At 38.5% G+C, this 20535-nt stretch overlaps 1 protein-coding gene across 1 annotated transcript in view; it reads right to left on the bottom strand.

Annotated features, from left to right (window-relative positions):
* Window positions 1–3212: 3212 nt before the first annotated feature.
* The window catches only part of MAN1A1 (mannosidase alpha class 1A member 1), a 173536-nt gene continuing 156213 nt past the window's right edge, over window positions 3213–20535 (bottom strand). Inside the window, exons 9-13 of the mRNA XM_061427451.1 lie at window positions 20169–20284; window positions 13231–13450; window positions 12081–12253; window positions 6699–6814; window positions 3213–5888 (exon numbers count right to left, since the gene is read on the bottom strand). Of these exons, the coding sequence (XP_061283435.1) occupies window positions 5762–5888; window positions 6699–6814; window positions 12081–12253; window positions 13231–13450; window positions 20169–20284 (752 nt within the window). The 3' untranslated portion in view covers window positions 3213–5761. The remainder of the gene's footprint in view (window positions 5889–6698; window positions 6815–12080; window positions 12254–13230; window positions 13451–20168; window positions 20285–20535) is intronic.

The following is a 20535-nucleotide window of genomic DNA, read 5'->3' as shown; positions in this document are numbered from 1 at the left end:
CTGACCTTGGGAGAATTTCCCAGTTTCCTCATATTTAAAATAAAAGAATTGGACTAAATGCTGTCTAGACTCCTATGTAGTTCTAATACTTTATGTGCATATCTGATGCCTGGCAAATATTTTGTAAAGGTTATGACTCATGTATTGGCCAATGTAGATGGAATGAACAAGAAGAAACAGAAATCAGTCTTTGGGCCATTAAATCAGTTAAAAAGATTTAAAAAAAAATTCTCTTCATCCCATTCTGAGTCCCCCCCAGATGTCAGGCACAACCTAAGGAGCTAGAATGGCAATTAGATATATGAACTCTAGGCTTAAATAAATTCAAAGAAAAAGATCTACATTGTTTTCTTAAAAATTTAAGCAGCAGTCTACATATAACTGGGCTTCCCTGGTGCTTAGTTCGGAGAAGGCAATGGCACCCCACTCCAGTACTCTTGTGTGGAAAATCCCATGGACGGAGGAGCCTGGAAGGCTGCAGTCTATTGGGTCACTGAGGGTCAGACACGACTGAACGACTTCACTTTCACTTTCATGCATTGGAGAGGAAATGGCAACCCACTCCAGTGTTCTTGCCTGGAGAATCCCAGGGGCGGGGGAGCCTGGTGGGCTGCCGTCTGTGGGGTCGCACAGAGTCGGACACGACGAAGTGACTTAGCAGCAGGTGCTTAGTTGGTAAAGAATCTGCCTGCAATGCAGGAGACCTGGTTTTGATCCCTGGGTCAGGAAGATCCCCTGGTCAAGGAAATGGCAACCCACTCCAGTATTCTTGCCTGGGAAATCCCTTGGGCAGAGGAGCCTGGAGGGGCTACAGTGAATAGGGTCACAGAGTCAGACACGACTTAGTGACTAAACCACCACCACCACCTACCTACACAAAAGTATCAGAAATTAGATGTATTGATTGCCAAGTTGTCATCTCTGTATGGATGGTTGATATTAGTGTAAAAAAAAAATCATGCTTAGAATCTTTTTAAGTAATCCTGTCACCAACAGAGTAAACAAAACCAACATTTGTGTTACAAATAATTGAATTCAGAAGGTTCCCTTTTGATTAATTCTACATCAAGTAAAAAAAAAAAACAATTTATTTGCTTGATGCTATTGAAATAGGTTCTTTTTATGATATAGTGACTGGGAGATTAAGTTACAGAAAATAATAGTAGGCTATTCAAATAGAAACACTGAAAAAACTCAATATTGGAGAAATCATGACTTACACTTTTTTTGGTATGTATTTTACACAAGTCTAGATATACACAGTACCTTAATGATATAAATGTTGTAAAAAAACATCTGTTGGTTGAAGGTTATTCCAATCATAAATACTAATTTATTCTATATTTCCCTAAAACTACTATGTGTGCTAAGTTGCTTCAGTTCTGTCCAACTCTTTGTGACCCCATGGACTGTAGCCTGCCAGGTTCCTCTGTCTATGGGATTCTTCAGTGTTCTCCAGAATACTGGAGTGAGTTGCCATGCCCTCTTCCAGTGGATCTTCCCAACCCACGGATCAAAGCCATGTCTCTCACATCTCCTGCACTGGCAGGCGGATTCATTACCACTAGTGCCACCTGGGATGCCCCAAAATTACTTTAGGGAGCAGTTTTAAAAACTGCCCATTCTTGTGATTAGTTATTTAAAACAATAGCAGGTAATACTGGTACTTAGTATTTTTTTTTTTAATGTACTACTTATTAAGACATTTGTAAATAGCTCTAGCAAAGCCTATGAATACAAGGTAGAATTTCATTCATTCATTCACCCGGTAACCAAGCATTCACTGTGTACACCAGGTATGAGGTGCCACTCCAGCACTGAAAACGGCAGGGGGAGAAAGACCCAATAAAGTAACTTTCTGTTCATATGGAGCTTAAATTCTAAGAGGTCAGGCAGACAACAGACACATAAGGAAAACAAATGTGTTACATAACAAATCTAAATAGAAAATAAAACAGAGTAAGGGGCAAAGGGTGACTGGGAATTTTATACTGATTTGTCAAGGAATCCACTCTGATAAGGTGCTAATTAAGCAGAGGCCTGAATGAAGTCAGGATGAGCCAGAAAAACATCTAGGAGAGATCTGGGCAGAGAGAACAGCAGCCCAAATGTTTGAAACATTTTAAAAAGTACAACCTGAATCTGAAGAACCTAGCCTTTTTTTTTTTTTTTGTAAATTTTATTTTTAAACTTTACAATATTGTATTGGTTTTGCCAAATATCAAAACGAATCCGCCACAGGTATACATGTGTTCCCCAACCTGAACCCTCCTCCCTCCTCCCTCCCCATACCATCCCTCTGGGTCGTCCCAGTGCACCAGCCCCAAGCATCCAGTATCGTGCATCGAACCTGGACTGGCGACTCGTTTCATATATGATATTATACGTATTTCAATGCCATTTTGGGGGTCTCCTGTAGCTTAAGTTGTTCTTTTCTATTAAGCCTCTTTGACCACTCAAATCCTAGTGACCTCCTTCTGCTCTGAACATCTATAGCAGAATTTAACTTGTCATTTAACATGATGAAATGTTTTGTTTCACTGGTGGTGGTGGTGGGGTTTGATCTCAATTGGACTGTCAACTGAAGAACAAGGACCACTGATGTCTCCCTGGTGGTCTGGTGGTTGACAGTCTGCCTGCTCAGGTGGGGGACACAGGTTTGATCCCTAGTCTGGGAACTGGGATCCTACATGTCTCAGGGCGACTGAGTCCCTATGCAACAACTACTGATCCCATGGGCCACAATTACCGAAACCTGTGCACCTAGAGCCCACGCTCCGCAACAAGAGAAGCCACTGCAATGAGAAGCCAGAGTACTGCACCTAGAGTTTTTTTTGCTTTTGCTCGCTGCAGCTAGAGAAAGCCCATGCGAGCAATGAACACCTAATGCAGCCAAAAATGAACAAATACATAATAATTAAAAAAAAAACAAACAAGAAACACACTTCATTTCTGATGCCAACTCCCTGTCTCTACTCCATGTGCCCTGGTGTTCAACATATGTCAGATTCTTAACAAAAGTATCTGATTAACCAAAGGTGGTTATGCAACATTATTTGCAATCTAAAATTTTTAATGGGAAAACTGTCCTTGTCACAATTCTCTGGGTATGGTACGGAATCACTGTTAGAATTTAATATGTCCATTTGCCATGGTACACACTCATCCCAAAACATCCAAAAGCTTACTTAAATGGAGAAAAACAGAACAAATGAGGAGATATATCAAAAGACTTTATTTACAATAGAGAAATTTTACAAATATAGTTTTTAAAAATTATGTGTCAATCTATTATGTTTCCCATAACATTAGAGATTTATATAAAGTTGAAAATGACACAGTGGATTTAAGTACAAATAAAAAACAATGGGAAGAACTACTGGTACACATGAAGGTGTCATGACAAACATCACTGAAGTTCTGTAAACTGCCATATAACTTACATGTGTGTCACACAATGTATACCAAACATGTGCAGAAACAAAATTAAGTGCTATTTTAATTATTCACCTTTTGGAATGTGAAAACATATGTAAACATAATTGCACAGTTTTTGCTGAAAATGAACGAAAGACCACCTCTACCTAAGGACTTCAGTTGTTTAAAATAATTAACACAAAATATAACTTTAATTAAATTATATCACCATAATAGTAATCTCTTATTTTGCTTACATGATTGGTATTTTGGGTCCTAGGCTAAAAATATCCAAGTTCTAGAATTGAAATAACTTTGTTCTTGCTATTGGCTGGGCAGCATGTAGTATAATCTTCTTACCTATTTATATCAGAAAGGAAAAGGTTCATCATAGTACAGTCCTATGTGTTCATACAACCTGACTTTAATATCCTATCTGCTGCAGAAATACCTATCAGCTTGTGCTCTTTCAAATCAGATTGAAAAGCAAAGAAAATAAATTATTTTAAATTGCTAGTTCAAAGACATTCATATGAAAGTTATAATCTAAATACATATGGCCCAATTTTGATGAGAATCTTCTACGTTTGCCTTTAAGTTTTGGAAATAGCAATCATGATGTCCTAAAGGATCTTTTCCACTTACTAACTTTACTGATTTATTTTTTGACATATACCAATGAATAACATTGAAAAAAGGGGCAGGTCATATGCCTTTCAGACAATGGAAAACTTTTGAAAAGCTTTCAAAAGCTGAAATAGCTAAAACAACTCAGTCTATTGAGATCTAAGAAAATAACTGTCTTAAAAACTATTAGGCTGAAGCATATGAAATCGCTGATACTGAGCAATTTTTAAACTACAAATGCCTTAATTTCATATGCTTCAACCTAATCTATGGGGTTGCACTGATCTATGTGACCGCTGTAGTTGAAAAGTACAGATGGTCAAAATCTCTGTACCTCAGTACATGCATCATCATATTAGCCCTTTCACAGGAATATATATAAAATATGAACCAATATGATAACCAAATCTATTTCTGGGAAAACGACTCATATCTCAAAAAATGTTTTGAAGACTCATTTAATTATAATTATTTTGATCTGCTACAGGACTGTAGAGGATTGGGAGTGTCCATTCCTATGCATTACTTCTAAGCCGAGATTGCTACGTTGAACTTAACCAGACAAAATATACTATATCCTAATTTGGCCTAAAAGTTTAATAGATTTTTCCTCAATCGAGGAATAGACACATTGCCAAAGATTCTCTGAGTTAAATCCTGCTTTCATAAACTGAAATGAATAATTTACTAAGTTTGAGAAAAGACCCTTTTCAAACCTGAAAAACCTAAACAAATGTAATAGTTTCTTTTTTTCAAGAAAAATACATTACAGATGAAATGCAAACAAAAAAACCATATGAAATACCCTCTTTCCAGAGAGTGGGCCCCGATTTCTTTACATATTCAGATAAAAGCAAAAGCTAACTCACTAAAAGTTATACAGTTTCCCTTTAAAAAATATAATTCGGTAATAGCAGAGCTCTGCAAAACTGAAAAGCTCACTTTGTTGTGTGGTGGAGAATGGAAGAAATTAACCAGTACATGATCCAGAGATGACACAGGGCATTTAAAATAAAATCTGAAAACTATTTCCCAAATTAGGAAACACTAATATAATTAACTGACAAAAATATACCGTGGATCTGATGAAATGAGGTCGACAGGAGATGATCCTTTGGGGATGATATTCTAATTTGAATTACAATGTGAGTAAAGTATTCTAGAAGATATTCTATCAAATAATGATAGACCCGCATAAGGACACTGTCACAGTTATAAGATCTGTCTCTGGTGGATAGACAAACCTGATTAACATGAAATTGAAAAGGAAAAAAGCTTTTTTTATTATTTAATTCATTATTATGGCTTTTTGCAACATGGCAAAACATTACAGCTTAAAGCAGACATCATCTCCTCATAGAGGAGGAAAAAGTTTTGCAGTCAAATCAAAATTGTAATTAAGAGATCATAGGTATACTGTTCTATTCAGTTTATTAAAAATAATACTACATCTTCATAAACTCTAGAGATAACAGATTACTTAAAAACAACAACAAAAAACCCTGTGATTCACTGGCTGAATAATAAAGGATACAGTAAGGAATTTAGGTCCATCTATATGTATGATAATAAACATAGAAGACTGCAAAACAATTTTAAAACTTAGAATAATCACAGATCTATTAATAAAAATTCATCATGTGCCTGATCACCAGAAAAAGAATTATTAAGGTATGCAGTGAAAGGAGTGGAGGAGAGTAAAATATAAAATGTCTTTTTATTTCCCATCGTCTTCAACTTTCTTTAAATTCCTAGAGAGTACAGGGAGAAGATGTGCCTCGGTGTTGAAGATCCAATGTTCCAGAGGAAGTAGATCGTCATCAGAAAATATTAAGTACAAATATCTGGAGAGAGAAACATGGGTATGTGAGGCCTGAGGGACCCGGTTATTCAGTGAAACCACAAAGACACAGAGAAAAACCACATCAGCGTCTCCCTTCCCCTTGTGGAGAAGTGTGGACAACAGTCAAGTACAGCAAAACCTTAAGAAGTACACTCGTTAATGCTGAGGAAAAGAAGCTGCTGTGTGCTTTGGTCCGTGGACAAGAACCATACAAAGCAGTCCCAAGGGGCTCCCCTGGTGGCTCAGTAGTAAAGAATCTACCTGCCAACACAGGAGACACAGGTTCAATCCCTGACCAGGAAGATCCCACACTTGGAACATCTGAGCCTGTGCACCACAACTATTGAGCCTGTGCTCTGGAGCCTGGGAGCTGCAACTCTAGAGCCTGTGCTCTAGAGCCCTGAGCCCATGTGCTGCAAGGACTGAAGCCCAGGTGCCCGAGAGCTCGTGCTCTGCAACAAGAGAGGCCACCGCAATGAGAAGCCTGCTCACTGCAACCAGAGTGTAGCCCCTGCTCACCACAACTAGAGAAAAGCCTGTGCAGCAATGAAGACCCAGGACAGCCAAAAATAAAAAAAAAGGTAGTACATGTAAAAATGTTAACTTTAAAAAAAAAAAAAAGGGTAGTCCCAAGCCGCCGAACTTACACAATGATGAAAACACACCCACAGTTACTGCCATGCATGTAGAATGGATTTCAGAAGCAGTCATGCTTGGTATTATTTGAATGTGCTCATGATAAAGACAACTTTCAGAAAGAAGGTCTGTTCAGGTATCTCGGTCACATGCACTGAGAATAACTTTTACTTACTTCAGTGTCTCTGCCAGGAAGAAGCTCTGCTGTACATCATCGTAGCTCTCCTTGGTGAAGTAAACGTCCCTGAGGCCGGAGTAGCCTCCTTTCACCCTGCAGTGTTTCTCCAGGGCCTAACCCGCAAAGAGGAGGGGAAAAACGGTCACGTTTCAGGAAACTGGCTGTCACAGAGTTTTACTACCAGACTGTCATGTTTAAATAAAATAAGGACTTAAACTGACCGGCTGTGCCACCCCATGGACTGAGGCCCATCAGGCTTCTCTGTCCATGGGAGTCTCCAGGCAAGAATACTGGAGTGGGTTGCCATTCCCTTCTCCACTGGATCTTCCCGACCCAGGGATAGAGCCCAGGTAGGTCTCTTATGTCTACCTGCATTGGCAGGAGGCTTTTTTTTTTTTTTTTTACCACTAGCGCCACCTGGGAAGCCCATGGACAGTATATCTCATCTAACTGGAAACATTTTTACATTTAATTTCAGAATAATTTTTAAACCATTTCATCTTATGGTCTAGAGCAAGATTCGTCAAACTACAGACCACAAAGTACATCCAGCCTGCTTTTTGTTTTTGTAAATACAGTATTATGGAACCACAGACACACTCATTTATATATTGTGTATGGCCATTTTTTCACTACAGTGGCAGAGCTGAGTAAATGCTTATGGGCCCCAAGCCTAATTCTCTTTGGCTCTTACAGAAAGTTTGTTGACACCTGGTCTGGAAAAACTGTTAATGTCAACTGGGACTCTAAACCGCTGGTTGAGCGTGCTGGGCTGCTATGGTCATCAGAACTTCTTATCTTTAAAAAATCGATGGCAGAGCACTAATGAGTGATACTGGTGACTGACAGATATAAAAGGAGAAAATGAAAACCAGTGGAAAAAACACGGCTGGCATCTATTTCTGAAATATATTTTTCTTTTCTTTAGACTGAGATGGAAGAAGATGGGATTAAACCACTGGTAACTAACCAGAGAGAAAGGATCCTACATTCTTATCACTGACTGACTACAAGTTCGTATTATAGTCAGAGATGGGAAAAGATAAGGGATGGGCAGTGTGAGAATGAAAATTTAGGTAACAGAATTTTAAAATGACTTGCCTTCCATTGTGTCAGTTACTGCTAACCTGACTGCTCTTTGTATTGGATATCTGGATATTACACTGGTTTGCCTTACTGGTTACCAGGCACAATCATCTCCAGGAAGTTATTTTCTACTCACTACATCCTATTAATTTTAATAACTATATGGTAAAATAAAGATTCCCACTGTATACAAACTCTTACTGGAAATCTGGTTCTAATTCATAGAATGTTGACAAAAATAATAAAGTGTAAGACTAAGTCCCTTACAATGTTTAATGAGATAAAGGAAACATGAATAAGATCAAGTTATTCTTCAGGTTCTTTTTCGGTTTTCTTCTATAGATCACAATCCTGTCCCTTTTTAAAAAAAAATTTGTATAATTATATTGCATTTTCCTCCTATTTAGCTAAACTACCAAGAAGCTAATGCATAGCTCTTGCCATATTAATTGAGAAAAATCTTCATCGGTGAGAAAAGGGTTTCGGAGGAAAGCATGGCTCTAAGAATGCGGAGCCTGGAAAAGGTGAGGTGGAAGGCGAAGGCAGGGAGCAGGAGTGTGGTGCTGAGCGACCCACTTCCATCTGCAGACACTGATAATGAGGATATTGATTCCACACCCTAGGGCTGGAGGGCAGAAGGGAGACAGCATTGGTCGGGAGAAAAAGCATTTAATTACCAGGTGAAAGAAAATCCAAGTGGCAGGCTACGTGAACATGTCTCCTAGTGTAGAACTTTTTAAAAGCCCTAGGGAACATAAGAACAATCAACTTAAAAAAAAGCAGTTTCGATTATACTCTTAGTTTCAGACAAAGAACTAAATGGAGGGAAAGCCTGAAGAAAGGAACTTTCAGGTTCTATTATATTTTTCCTTCCTTCCTTTTTTGATAACTGTTCTGTTTGATAAAAAGTCAAATGCCAGATACATGGAGTAGGCCAAAAATTATTTGTAAAAAAGGGTAAAAAAATAAAAAGATTCAGAAGAAGTAGGTAAATTTGTTGTTATTGAACGTAATGAAATCCTATTTCCAGACATTTCCTTAAAAAGAAGAATTTATCCGCAAAACTTTTTCTTGATTTTTTCCCTTGAAGTTCTTTGGTACTGTGATAAACTAAAGAGAGGGCCAGGCATGATAAACAGCTAACCCTCCTTTCTACAGAAATTTCTGTGTGATAATGTATTAGTTGCTCACTTGTGTCCAGCTCTTTGCGACCCCATGGACTGTTCTGTCCATGGGATTTTCCAGGCAAGAATACTGGAGTGGGTTGCCATTGCCTTCTCCAGGGCATCTTCCCGACCCAGGGATCAGAAATTTCTATAAGCTCCTTCTTCTGTTGTAGAAAAAAAGAGTTGTTTTGGGGGCTGGTGCTGCCCAAACAGTTTTCATCTTTTCAGTTCACTTCCACTCATTCTTTTTTCTCTCCCATGCCTAACGTGGTGAACCAGAGTAGTCAAGAACACAATCTGACATTTTAGAGGTGGGGGCTAAGTCCCAGCTCTAGACTTCCTCACTGTGGCCTCAGTTTTCTGGATCTAGGGAGCATCCTTTTTTTCAACATGAGGTTGTCCTGAGAATAGAACCAGAAGATGACACACTTACTATTATTAGCACAGTGCGGGCCTTTCAGAAGTTTAGAGAGGCCTGCCTGCATGCTAGGTCACTTTAGTCTTGTCTGACTCCTTGTGGCCCTATGGACTGTATAGCCCATCAGGCTCCTCTGTCCATGGGGATTCTCCTGGCGAGAATACTGGAGTGGGTTGTCACGTCCTCCCTCCAGGGATCTTTCCAACCTGGGGATCAAACCCCAGGGATCTTTCCAACCCGGGGATCAAACCCATGCCTCTTATGTCTCAGGCATTGGGAGGTGGGTTCTTTACTGCTAGGGCCACCAGGGAAGCTTAGAGAGGCCTAGCTACTTTAATATTTTGACATTTTTGGTAAATTAAAAAGAAAAACAAGGCTGGGAGAAATGCCAAAGAGGCATTTTTAACTTTCAAAAAATAAAAAATCCCTCATGTCAAGTCTAAATTTTAAGACTTCAGAGATGTGAAGCTGGGGACAAGCAGCTCTCCTGGGTCCCCATGACAGTCCCTGGCTTTAGTTTCTTGACAGTGGAAGAGGCCACGTACCCAGGACGCTTAGTCTGATCAGAACACATCATTTCACTACAATCTTTGGGACTCTCAGCCTCTGGACATGGGTTCCTCCAAAAACAGAGCAAGAGACATGGGCTGGATGCAGCGAGCTTTGCTTTTTACAGAGGTGACATCAGGAAGTGATTGAGCTGGTGGGAAAAGTGAAGTAAGGAAGGGAGGAGGGCCAGGGAAATACACACGGAGCAGGTCACAGCTGTGTGCATGGGGGCTCATTCCTGCCTGAAACCCTCTAAAGAGCCAAATAGAATGCCTCTCAGAATGATTCTTCGGAATAACTATTCTGGGATAGTGATGTATCAACTCCAAAACCTCAGTGGCCGAGGGCGGCCCTTGGGGCTGCAGCCTCCCACACGTCCCAGACCTCCGCCAGCTGCCTCAGAAGAGGCTCTGAGTCACAACAGCTGAGAAGCACTGGTGCTGGGCAAGACAGGGCCAGCAGGCCAGGGTGTTGTCCACTGAAGCTGAAGCCAGGACACAGGGAGGGCCGATGGGACAGGACACAGCACAAAAGGAAGAAAAGGTGCTGCCGTACCTTCTGAGTCTATGATCTCCGTGGCTTTTCACAGAAGGCAAGAGGCCCCAGCACTACCACCCCCCACTACATTTCAAGTTCTAACAGAAGTTACCACAGGCAAAAAACGGGAATTCCCGTGTTGCGACACAAGCAAACAATCTGACATCATATGCTACGGTAAAAGGAGTCAACAGATAAAAACCCTAACACATCAAACCAACCTTCATACCCTACAGACAACTCCCTCCCCAAGAACCAAGCAAATCAAAGCTTTCTGCCCACACGACAAACTACCGTCATACGATTTTTTTTCACACTTTAACATGTCTAAAATTGGCATGGCATAATTTAATTGGTATTGTATTTTCTTAATGGTATATAAAATAATGGTGTTTCTTATCAACTATGGTGTTTCATATTTGATGAAATGTTATTACTGAAATTTTTAATTTAAACTGATACTTGCAAGTGAGTATTAACCTTAATTTCCTTGCTGGCCTATTGAAGACCAAAATAATTCCCAATTACCAAAGCTTAGCTGAATCTCAATTTTAATATACTTTTTATTCAGAGGAAAAAACATAAAGAAATTGGAATTACAACTGACTAACCATAATTAGAAAATTTTTCAAAAAAAAAAAAAGAGGCATAAAGAATTGCTATTACTTAAAATAACTGACAACTGGTGATAAGATACATACCAAATGAAAAGAGTAATAAGCAAGATTCATCAACAGCTTCCTAAGATATTAGTTAAATTTTACACAAAGGCAATGCTCATTTTAGATTTCCTAAGAGAAGTTATTCCTAATGGTTTTAAAAGACAGCTAACTTTCTAACAAAGAGTACTAGACAGTAAGAGAGTGTATTGACAATTAAAGCTTTTGCCAGTTCTTATCCCCTGAATTTCCTCCCACTCCTTCTGAAATAATAGCTCTTAAAATTAGACATTGTTTGATGCATATAGTAAAGTGCACCTCCTCTGGCATTCAGCACACAAAGTGTTCAACAGATTAGTTCAGGAAGATTATACATCATATTCAGCAGGAAGAGACCCATGAAATGCCAGGATAATCCAAATAACACACTGGACAGATAGAAAGCTTACAGATATTCCGAGGATTCTGAGACCCGTGTTAGAATATTCATGTACAAAGTAGTTCTTCTATAGGTACTGTCTAAAAGTTAGATCTAAGTAGCTCATTTGCTCTAATTAAAAGCATACATTACCACTATGATGCTCAAAGACTAAAAGAAACAATCATACAGCGGTTTCTTGAAACATACAACAGGTAAGGGTGACTATTCCCAAGTTGCCAGATACCCTTTGTGGGATTAACTGGTCAATATTTTTATAAACATGAGAACTTAATTTTATAATAGGTCTTTCCAGATTCTCCTTCAATACCAGAGGAGGTATATTTATATACAAAAAACAGAGCTGAAGGCAGGGATGTGGGATGACTTAACTGAAAACACTCAGTCTTGAATGGAAAGATGGCTGGTCAAAGCTTTAAGCTCTAAGAATCATAGGAGAGTTAATATACTAGATTGATAGGGATCACTGAGTATTTTTTCCACACACATATTCCCATAAGAAACACAAGCAAACTAAAACGTCACCTCCACAGCTTCCCAGGCCCATTTCCTGTACTTTGGATCATGAGTCAGTCGCCACATGTACATGTAAGTCTCAACAACTTCTGGCCGTAAGATGTAGTATTTCTCATTTTGCCTCGTAGCAATGGCTTCAACACCACCATCGAATCTGAAAGCTTCTGGTCCCAGTTTCACAACTAAAAGACATGCAGGGGGGGACAAGGGTTATTGTCTCTGACAATGCTTAGTGTCTATAACTTAAATGAAATTAAAAGATACTTTAGAACACTCAAGAGGGGTGCCAAAATGATCATTTTAAGGAATAGCTATAAACACTGTATAATAAGCAATGTTCAATATATATTTTTAATTTATCTACTGAAAAGAGTACATTTAAGAAAGTGGTAATAATCCTTTACTTTCTTTCATTTTACCACCATTTACCGAGTCCTCACTGGGTCAGCGCAAAGCACCACCTTATTAGTGAGCTAAAAAATTAGTGTTTGAGAACTCTAAGTCATTATGGCATGAAGGTTATATAGTACTTGTGCATCAAACTTTCATAAGAAGGCAGCTAGACTCATCATATGGGGCTTCCCAGGTCATGCCAGTGGTAAAGAACCTGCCTGCCAATGTGGGAGACTTAAGAGACATGGGTTTGATCCCTGAGTCTGAAATGTTCCCTGGAGGAGGGCATGGCAACCCCCTCCAGTATTCTTGCCTGGAGAATCTCATGGACAGAGGAGCCTGGTGAGTTACAGCCCACAGGGTTGCAGAGTCAGATACAAATGAAGGAACTTAGCATGCATGTAGATTCATTGTATATTTCATGCAGATTCTGGGAAGATTAATAATGGTTTATAACATACCAAATTTCTTCTGTATTAGGACAGGGACTCTCGCCCAATGTTATTTACATAAAGCAGGGTCAATAAGTTAGACTTGACCTTTTATGGCCTGGATTTTTGTTTATTGGTAAACTAAAAGTAAATGTTTTTATGTAGAAAAGCAATGCCTCTTAAAGTAAAAATGTAAATTCATTTAAGATATTAATCATAATCATCAAATATTCACCAGGCACAGTGGATGTTTTTTTGATGGCAACAAATGGACAAAGTTACTTAATGAAATAAAAAAGCACAAAGACCATATATGAAGAGTAACAGGGACTCACAGGTGCGATTGTAAGATTCGTGACAGGTCCGGGCAATTTCAGCCCCAAGTTGAAGGTAGTGTTGGGTCATTCCTTCAGGAGCGTCGTCTGCCCCGAGTGCAAACATGCCTCCAGCAAAGCAGGTCAGGTGGCCCATCTTGTGTTCCAGGAGGCCCCCTTTCCACTCTGCGATGTAAGTCAGCCCGTTACGGGACTTCCGGATCAAGTGAGTCTCAATAGCCTGAAAATAATACTTATTTTCAACATTTTGTAATCTTTTCTCAGATTTATACTAAAAGAACATTGTGACTCAGATGGTAAAGAGTCCATCTGCAATGCAGGAGACCAGGGTTCGATTCCTGGGTCAGGAATGTCCCCTGGAGAAGGGAATGGCAACCTACTCCAGTATTCTTGCCTGGAAAATCCCATGGACACAGGAGCCTGATGGGCTACAGTCCATGGGGTCGCAAACAGCTGGACACGACTGAGCAACTAACATATTCACTTTTACCACAACAGTATGTGTATATATATATATATATATATATATATAAAAGAATAAAACCACTCACAATTTGAATTTGGTTCCATAAATACAACTCAACTTGAAATTTCATTTATTGCTCTTGTATATCTCCTCTAATCTATGCTTTGTTAGTTTGGTTCATTAGAATTAATGCTGTTGGGCCAGCCCCATAGGTTTTGCTTGGTTCCATGATCAAACACTTGTAGTCCTCAGACCAGAAAAGCTGTCTTCTTTTCAAAGACAGGCCACTGGTATAGTGTTGAGAGCTGCTTTAATGCATTTCCATTTTCAAAAATAACACAAAGCACTGGCTCAGCTCTGAATAATGAGGACAGCATATTTGTATATAAAACCCAGGCTAGTGCTATTACTCTTCCTTTCTCTCCCTTAGGCTTGAAAGGGTGGCAAAACAGAGTGGAGAAAAAGGAGCTGTTCTTTGGTCAGTCAGATTTTGTGTATGTATGTGCTTAGTTGCTCAGTCGTGTCTGACTCTGCGATGCCATGGACACCAGGCTCTTCTATTCATGGAATTTTCCAGGCAAGAATACTATAGTGGGTTGTCATTTCCTATGCCAGGGGATCTTCCTGACCCAGGTATCAAACCAGTGTCTCTAAGATCTCCTGCACTGGCAGATAGATCTTTACCACTGCTTGGTCTGGGAAGCCCCAATTGCTCGGCTTCAAATTTCAGCACTGACATTTACTATCTGCAAACTTTGTGGGTAATTTGCTTACTGTATCTTTAAATCTCAGTATCCTTATCCATGAAATAGGAATAGTAGTATCCATTGAGAAAACAGCAACATTTTGTTTATAAAGCAGTCAATACAGTGATTCAGTTCAGTTCAGTTCAGTTCAGTCGCTCAGTCGTGTCTGACTCTTCACGACCCCATGAATCACAGCACGCCAGGCCTCCCTGTCCATCACCATCTCCCAGAGTTCACTCAAACTCACGTCATCGAGTCGGTGATGGCATCTAGCCATCTCATCCTCTGTTGTCCCCTTCTCCTCCTGCCCCCAATCCCTCCCAGCATCAGGGTCTTTTCCAATGAGTCAACTCTTCGCATGAGGTGGCCAAAGTACTGGAGTTTCAGCTTTAGCATCATTCCTTCCAATGAACACCCAGGACTGATCTCCTTTAGAATGGACTGGTTGGACCTCCTTGCAGTCCAAGGGACTCTCAAGAGTCTTCTCCAGCACCACAGTTCAAAAGCATCAATTCTTCGGCGTTCAGCTTTCTTCACAGTCCAACTCTCACATCCATACATGATCACTGGAAAAACCATAGCCTTGACTAGACAGACCTTTGTTGACAAAGTAATGTCTCTGCTTTTGAATATGCTATCTAGGTCGGTCATAACTTTCCTTCCAAGGAGTAAGCGTCTTTTAATTTCATGGCTGCAATCACCATCTGCAGTGATTTTGGAGCCCCCCAAAATAAAGTCTGACACTGTTTCCACTATTTCCCCATCCATTTCCCATGAAGGGATGGGACCAGATGCCATGATCTTCGTTTTCTGAATGTTGAGCTTTAAGCCAACTTTTTCACTCTCTTCTTTCACGTTCATCAAGAGGCTTTTTAGTTCCTCTTCACTTTCTGCCATAAGGGTGGTGTCATCTGCATATCTGAGGTGATTGATCTTTCTCCTGGCAATCTTGATTCCAGTTTGTGCTTCTTCCAGCCCAGCATTTCTCATGATGTACTCTGCATAGAAGTTAAATAAGCAGGGTGACAATATACAGCCTTGATGTACTCCTTTTCCTATTTGGAACCAATCTGTTGTTCCATGTCCAGTTCTAACTGTTGCTTCCTGACTTGCATATAGGTTTCTCAAGAGGCAGGTCAGGTGGTCTGGTATTCCCATCTCTTTCAGAATTTTCCACAGTTTATTGTGATCCACACAGTCAATAAAGTCAATATTGACTTTTTTGGCATAGTCAATAAAGCAGAAATAGATGTTTTTCTGGAAGTCTCTTGCTTTTTCGATGATCCAGCAGATGTTGGCAATTTGATCTCTGGTTCCTCTGCCTTTTCTAAAACCAGCTTGAACATCTAGATTAGCACTTGATAAAAGCCATTTATTATCATCACATCACTACTGGTAACACATGAATTAAATTCCTCCCTAATAATTCTATTAAAAAGGATATTAATATATGATGAATAAGTTTTTTTTAAAAGAAAAAAGGTCTTTAAATTTGGGAGAAATGATTTTACAAAAATGACTAAACATCTTTGGCTATTTCTGCCCCAGAACTGTTGATATTCTTCTGAGTATATAAACAAAATAAGCCTTATTAGAAAAAAACAAAGTTGTAGTATAAGGGCTTGGGATTACTATTTTTATTACTTAAATAGGAAATACCCCCCCACACTCTCAATTATTAATACTTCTTGGAAGGAGAAGGGCTATGACTGTGTCTATAACTGTTAGAGTATCATCAAAAAAGAGATTTTAGGAAGCACATTTGAGAATACAGGCATACCTTTTTTTATTGTGCTTTGCTTTATTACACTTTGCAGATACTGTGTTTTCCACAAACTGAAGTTTTGCTGTGACCCTGTATTAAGAAAGTCTTCAGCATTGTTTTTCCAACAGCATTTGTTCTTTTCATGTCTCTGGGTCACACTTTGATAATTAGCAACACTTCAAACTTTTTCAATATTATTATATTCATTATGGTGATTTGTATCCGTCACCTTTAATGTTACTATTATGATTCACTGAAGACTCAGATGATGGTTAGTATTTTTAACTAGAGTATATACATTGTTTGCTTTATACATACTGTTATTGTACACTTAATAGCCTAGAGTGTAGTGTAAATATAACTTTATATGCATGGGACAACCAAAAATTTCATGTGAGTTGCTTTACTATGTTACTTGCTTTATTGCAGTGGTCTGGAACTGAACCCACAATATCTCTGAGGCATGCCTGTAGTAGATACAGACAAAATTGTGATAGAGAAGAATGAATGAAAATGAATGCATAGGTAGATCAAACCTCTTTTACCTTTATTAGAAATAAACAAATGAAACCAAGATGGTAGGAAATAAATGAACACACTACTGTGCTCATTAACTGTGGTTAAGCTAATTTTATTGATGGTCTAGATATTACATTAATATTTCATTCTTATTTAATGCAACTGAACATCTTAGTTATTTACACTTCTCATAGCACAAATTGCAATAAAGTCCTTCAAGCAGATACTTGTTCATCACCCAAGAAATTATTCTTTCTACATGGCAAGAGTAATAGCTTTGAGCATGCATTAGAGAAACATTATTACCCTGTTATGGATCCTGAATAAAGTACTACATTATTTTTGGTATGATTCTGACCAAGTCACTATCTCTCAAAACAAACTACAGTGAAGTTTCAAGACTTTTGAAACAACGTTTGTGTGGCAATGGGAAAATGTAAATAAATATAAAGGAGGAAAAATTAGTCTTCAGTGGTTTTAAAATATGTTCTGTCAAACCTATAGAGAATTGATTAGGAAAAAATAAACTTGTATATTTTGTGATTTCATCCTTCTATATTTGAAAAAAATTAGTTGGATGTGCCTCTAGAATCCTAAATGCCTAATACGTCACCTGTCCAGATCACTCCAATGGACTTTCTGGCAGCATGAGAATCTACCACCTTGGATTCTTAGTATGGCTTCCAGATGAGGCCACATTAACAGCCAGGTAAAAACTCAAAAGTATCTGTTATTAACACAATCCAAAAAAAACATGCCACTCTGGGATTAAATGATCTTCAAAAGGCACTAGAAGCTAAAGCTGATGGACTGCACGTCCAGTAAATTACCTGTCCAGAACAACACTGCAAGGGATCCTCTACTTCACAACAATGATCTTTTAAAGTACAACCAGGCGGTGATAATGCTAAAGAACTTGCTCGCCAGTGCAGGAGATGTGAGACGCAGGTTCGATCCCTGGATCGGGAAGATCCCCTGGAGGAGGGCATGGCAAGCCACTCCAGTATTCTTTCCTGGAGAATCCCATGGACAGAGGAGGCTGGCGGGCTACAGTCCATAGTGGCACAGAGTCAGACACGACTGAAGCGACTCGGCACGCATGCAAGCAGCAAAATGTAACCAGCACAAAGAAATTTTACTATGTAAGACGTGACTACTTCTTCAAATCAAAGTGCAATTGTTCTAACTTTGCTTTCTAAGTTGAAAAACACAATATGGATTGAAAGTGTTTTTACTATTAAGAGAAAGAGGAAACACTTTGACTTCATTTGCTCTTAATGGATTTTCCTGTCAATGGTTTGTCTAAATACAATATGTTAAAAGCTGGGGGCGGGGCGGGGGGGTATAGTTTTAGAAACCAAGGGAAAAGTATTTGAAAGAGTATTTTAAAGTTGTCTTTCCTGGAACATCAAGATCTTAGGGGGCCACTTTAAGATTAGAATAATTAAAATGTCTGCCAGGACAGTAATTAAAAATGATATAAGGGAAACCATACTGTATGGAGAACTCCCTGAGTTAAAACCTGAAACCTCACAGGAATGAAGAAAAAATAAATCTGGAAGAGGGCATATGGACCATATCCTAGTCTGCTTTTAATGTTTATCATGTGTCTTAAAGGCTGTGTGAAATGAAGGCCACGGCTCTAACTAAGGTGTCTGGTTCCAATACCTGAAATATTAAAGAGCTGTATCTGCTCTGTGTAGTAAAGTTCACTATTGACCTTGGAGGGAACCAATGTAATATTAAATCTAGAGAGAGGGGATATATGTATGCATATGGCTGATTCACTTCATCGTACAGCAGAAACGGACACAACACAGTAAAATAATTATATTCCAATTAAAAAGCGGTGATGGGAAAACTGGACAGCTACATGCAAGAGACTCAAACTGGACTACTTTTTCACACCATATATAAACATAAATTCAAAATGGATTAAAGACTTAAGAATAAGATCTGAAACTATAAAGCTCCTAGAAGAAAATATTGGCAGTGCATTCTTTGACATTGGTCCTAGAACTATATATATATTTATATGACTTCCTTGGTGGCTCAAATGGTAAAGAATCTGCCTGCGATGCAGGAGACCTGGGTTCAATCTGTGGGTTGGGAATATCCCCTGAGAAGGGAATGGCTATCCACTCCAGTATTCTTGCCTGGAGAATTCCATATATCGTTTTTTGATCTGTCACCTTAGGGAAGGAAAATAAAAACAAACAAGGGAGACTACATCAAACTAAAGAGCTTTTGCACAGTGAAGGAAACTAACAACAACAACAGCAAAAAAAGAAAGGCCACCTACTAAATGGGCGAAGATATCTGAAAATGTATCTGATAAAGGATTAAACAAAATCCACAAACTCATACAACTCAACAAACAACCCAATTAAAGTGGACAGAAAACCTGAATAGACATTTTTCTGAAGAAGAGAGAATACAGAGAGATGGCCAACAATCACATGAAAAGATGCTCAACATCACTAATTACCAGGGAAATGCAAGTTAAAACCACAATGAGCTATCACCTCACACCTGTCAGAATGGCAATCATCAAAAAGACAACAAATAACAAATGTTGATGAGGATATGAAGAGAATATGGTTGATAATACTGTAATAACTTTGTATGGGGACAGATGGTTACTAGACTCACTGTGGGTGATAATTTCATAACATACACAAATGTCAAATCACTATATAGTACATTTGAGACTAATATAATATCATACATCAACTACATTTCACTTAAAAAAAAAACTAAACTAACATAACATTGTTAATCAACTATCAGATCAGATCAGATCAGTCGCTCAGTCGTGTCCGACTCTTTGCGACCCCATGAATCGCAACTCCAATAGAAAATAAAAACACAAAAACTATTTAAGGAAACATATTATATATTTACCTAACACACTACTTATTACACAGTAAATCAACAAATATTTGTTCCCCCTTATTCCTCTTCTATCACAAGGACCTTTGAAAACTATTAATAATCGTCCCTTACAGATTAGTTTGGTTAGTTCAGGTTTTTATTTCAAAGTACTGTCCATAATTAAATGGAAGTAGCCATTAGGACTGTCTGTAATTGTGGGTAATTTTAACTTACTTAATTTTTAGAATATAAATTCAGGATTTTACAATAATTTTAACTGTGACTTTAACAGGGAAGTCACACTTGTTGAAGAAAAATACCTCATTTTCAGATGTGTGAATCTTAACTGAGGTTTGAACCATGAAAAAACTTTTAACTGCCCTATTAGAACGAAACCATATCAAGTATGATTATTATTGGTATAATTATACTAGCACATATTGAATTCTACCTAACTGAAAATATTTTGCAACCCACTCAGGTAGTATTTCATTTTTTCATTAAAGCTTGATTAATATGCAAGTTACAAGTTAGTTGAGTGCCAATAATGATTTAAATTTGTGTTTACCTTAATAGCATCAAAATACATTTTCTTAGCCTGGAGATCTGTCTTGTCAGACATTAACCATGCCTTTAGCAAATATTCATAAAAACTGTCTCCAAGTCCTCCAACTGATACATGATCTGCAAAGGAAATGAATTTTAGACTGATTCAGACTTTAATTCAGATAATGCAGTAAAATCACATCAGTAAGTAGGATACAAAACTCTAAGTCAACAGTAAGTCAATGTTACATTTAAATTCCAACAAATCTCCTGTTTTCAGAAAGATATTCTGAAATGAGCAGATGTGCTGTTAATTAATGTGATATACTTTAAATAATAACCAGTGTAGTTTTATAAGCATGCAGATAAAAAATAATCAACCCTAATTC

The sequence above is a fragment of the Bos javanicus genome, chromosome 9 (genome assembly GCF_032452875.1).
Source record: "Bos javanicus breed banteng chromosome 9, ARS-OSU_banteng_1.0, whole genome shotgun sequence".
Taxonomy (NCBI): Eukaryota; Metazoa; Chordata; class Mammalia; order Artiodactyla; family Bovidae; genus Bos; species Bos javanicus.
The sequence above is the reverse complement of the archived record's forward strand: the minus strand, read 5'-3'. Positions and strand labels throughout refer to the sequence as shown.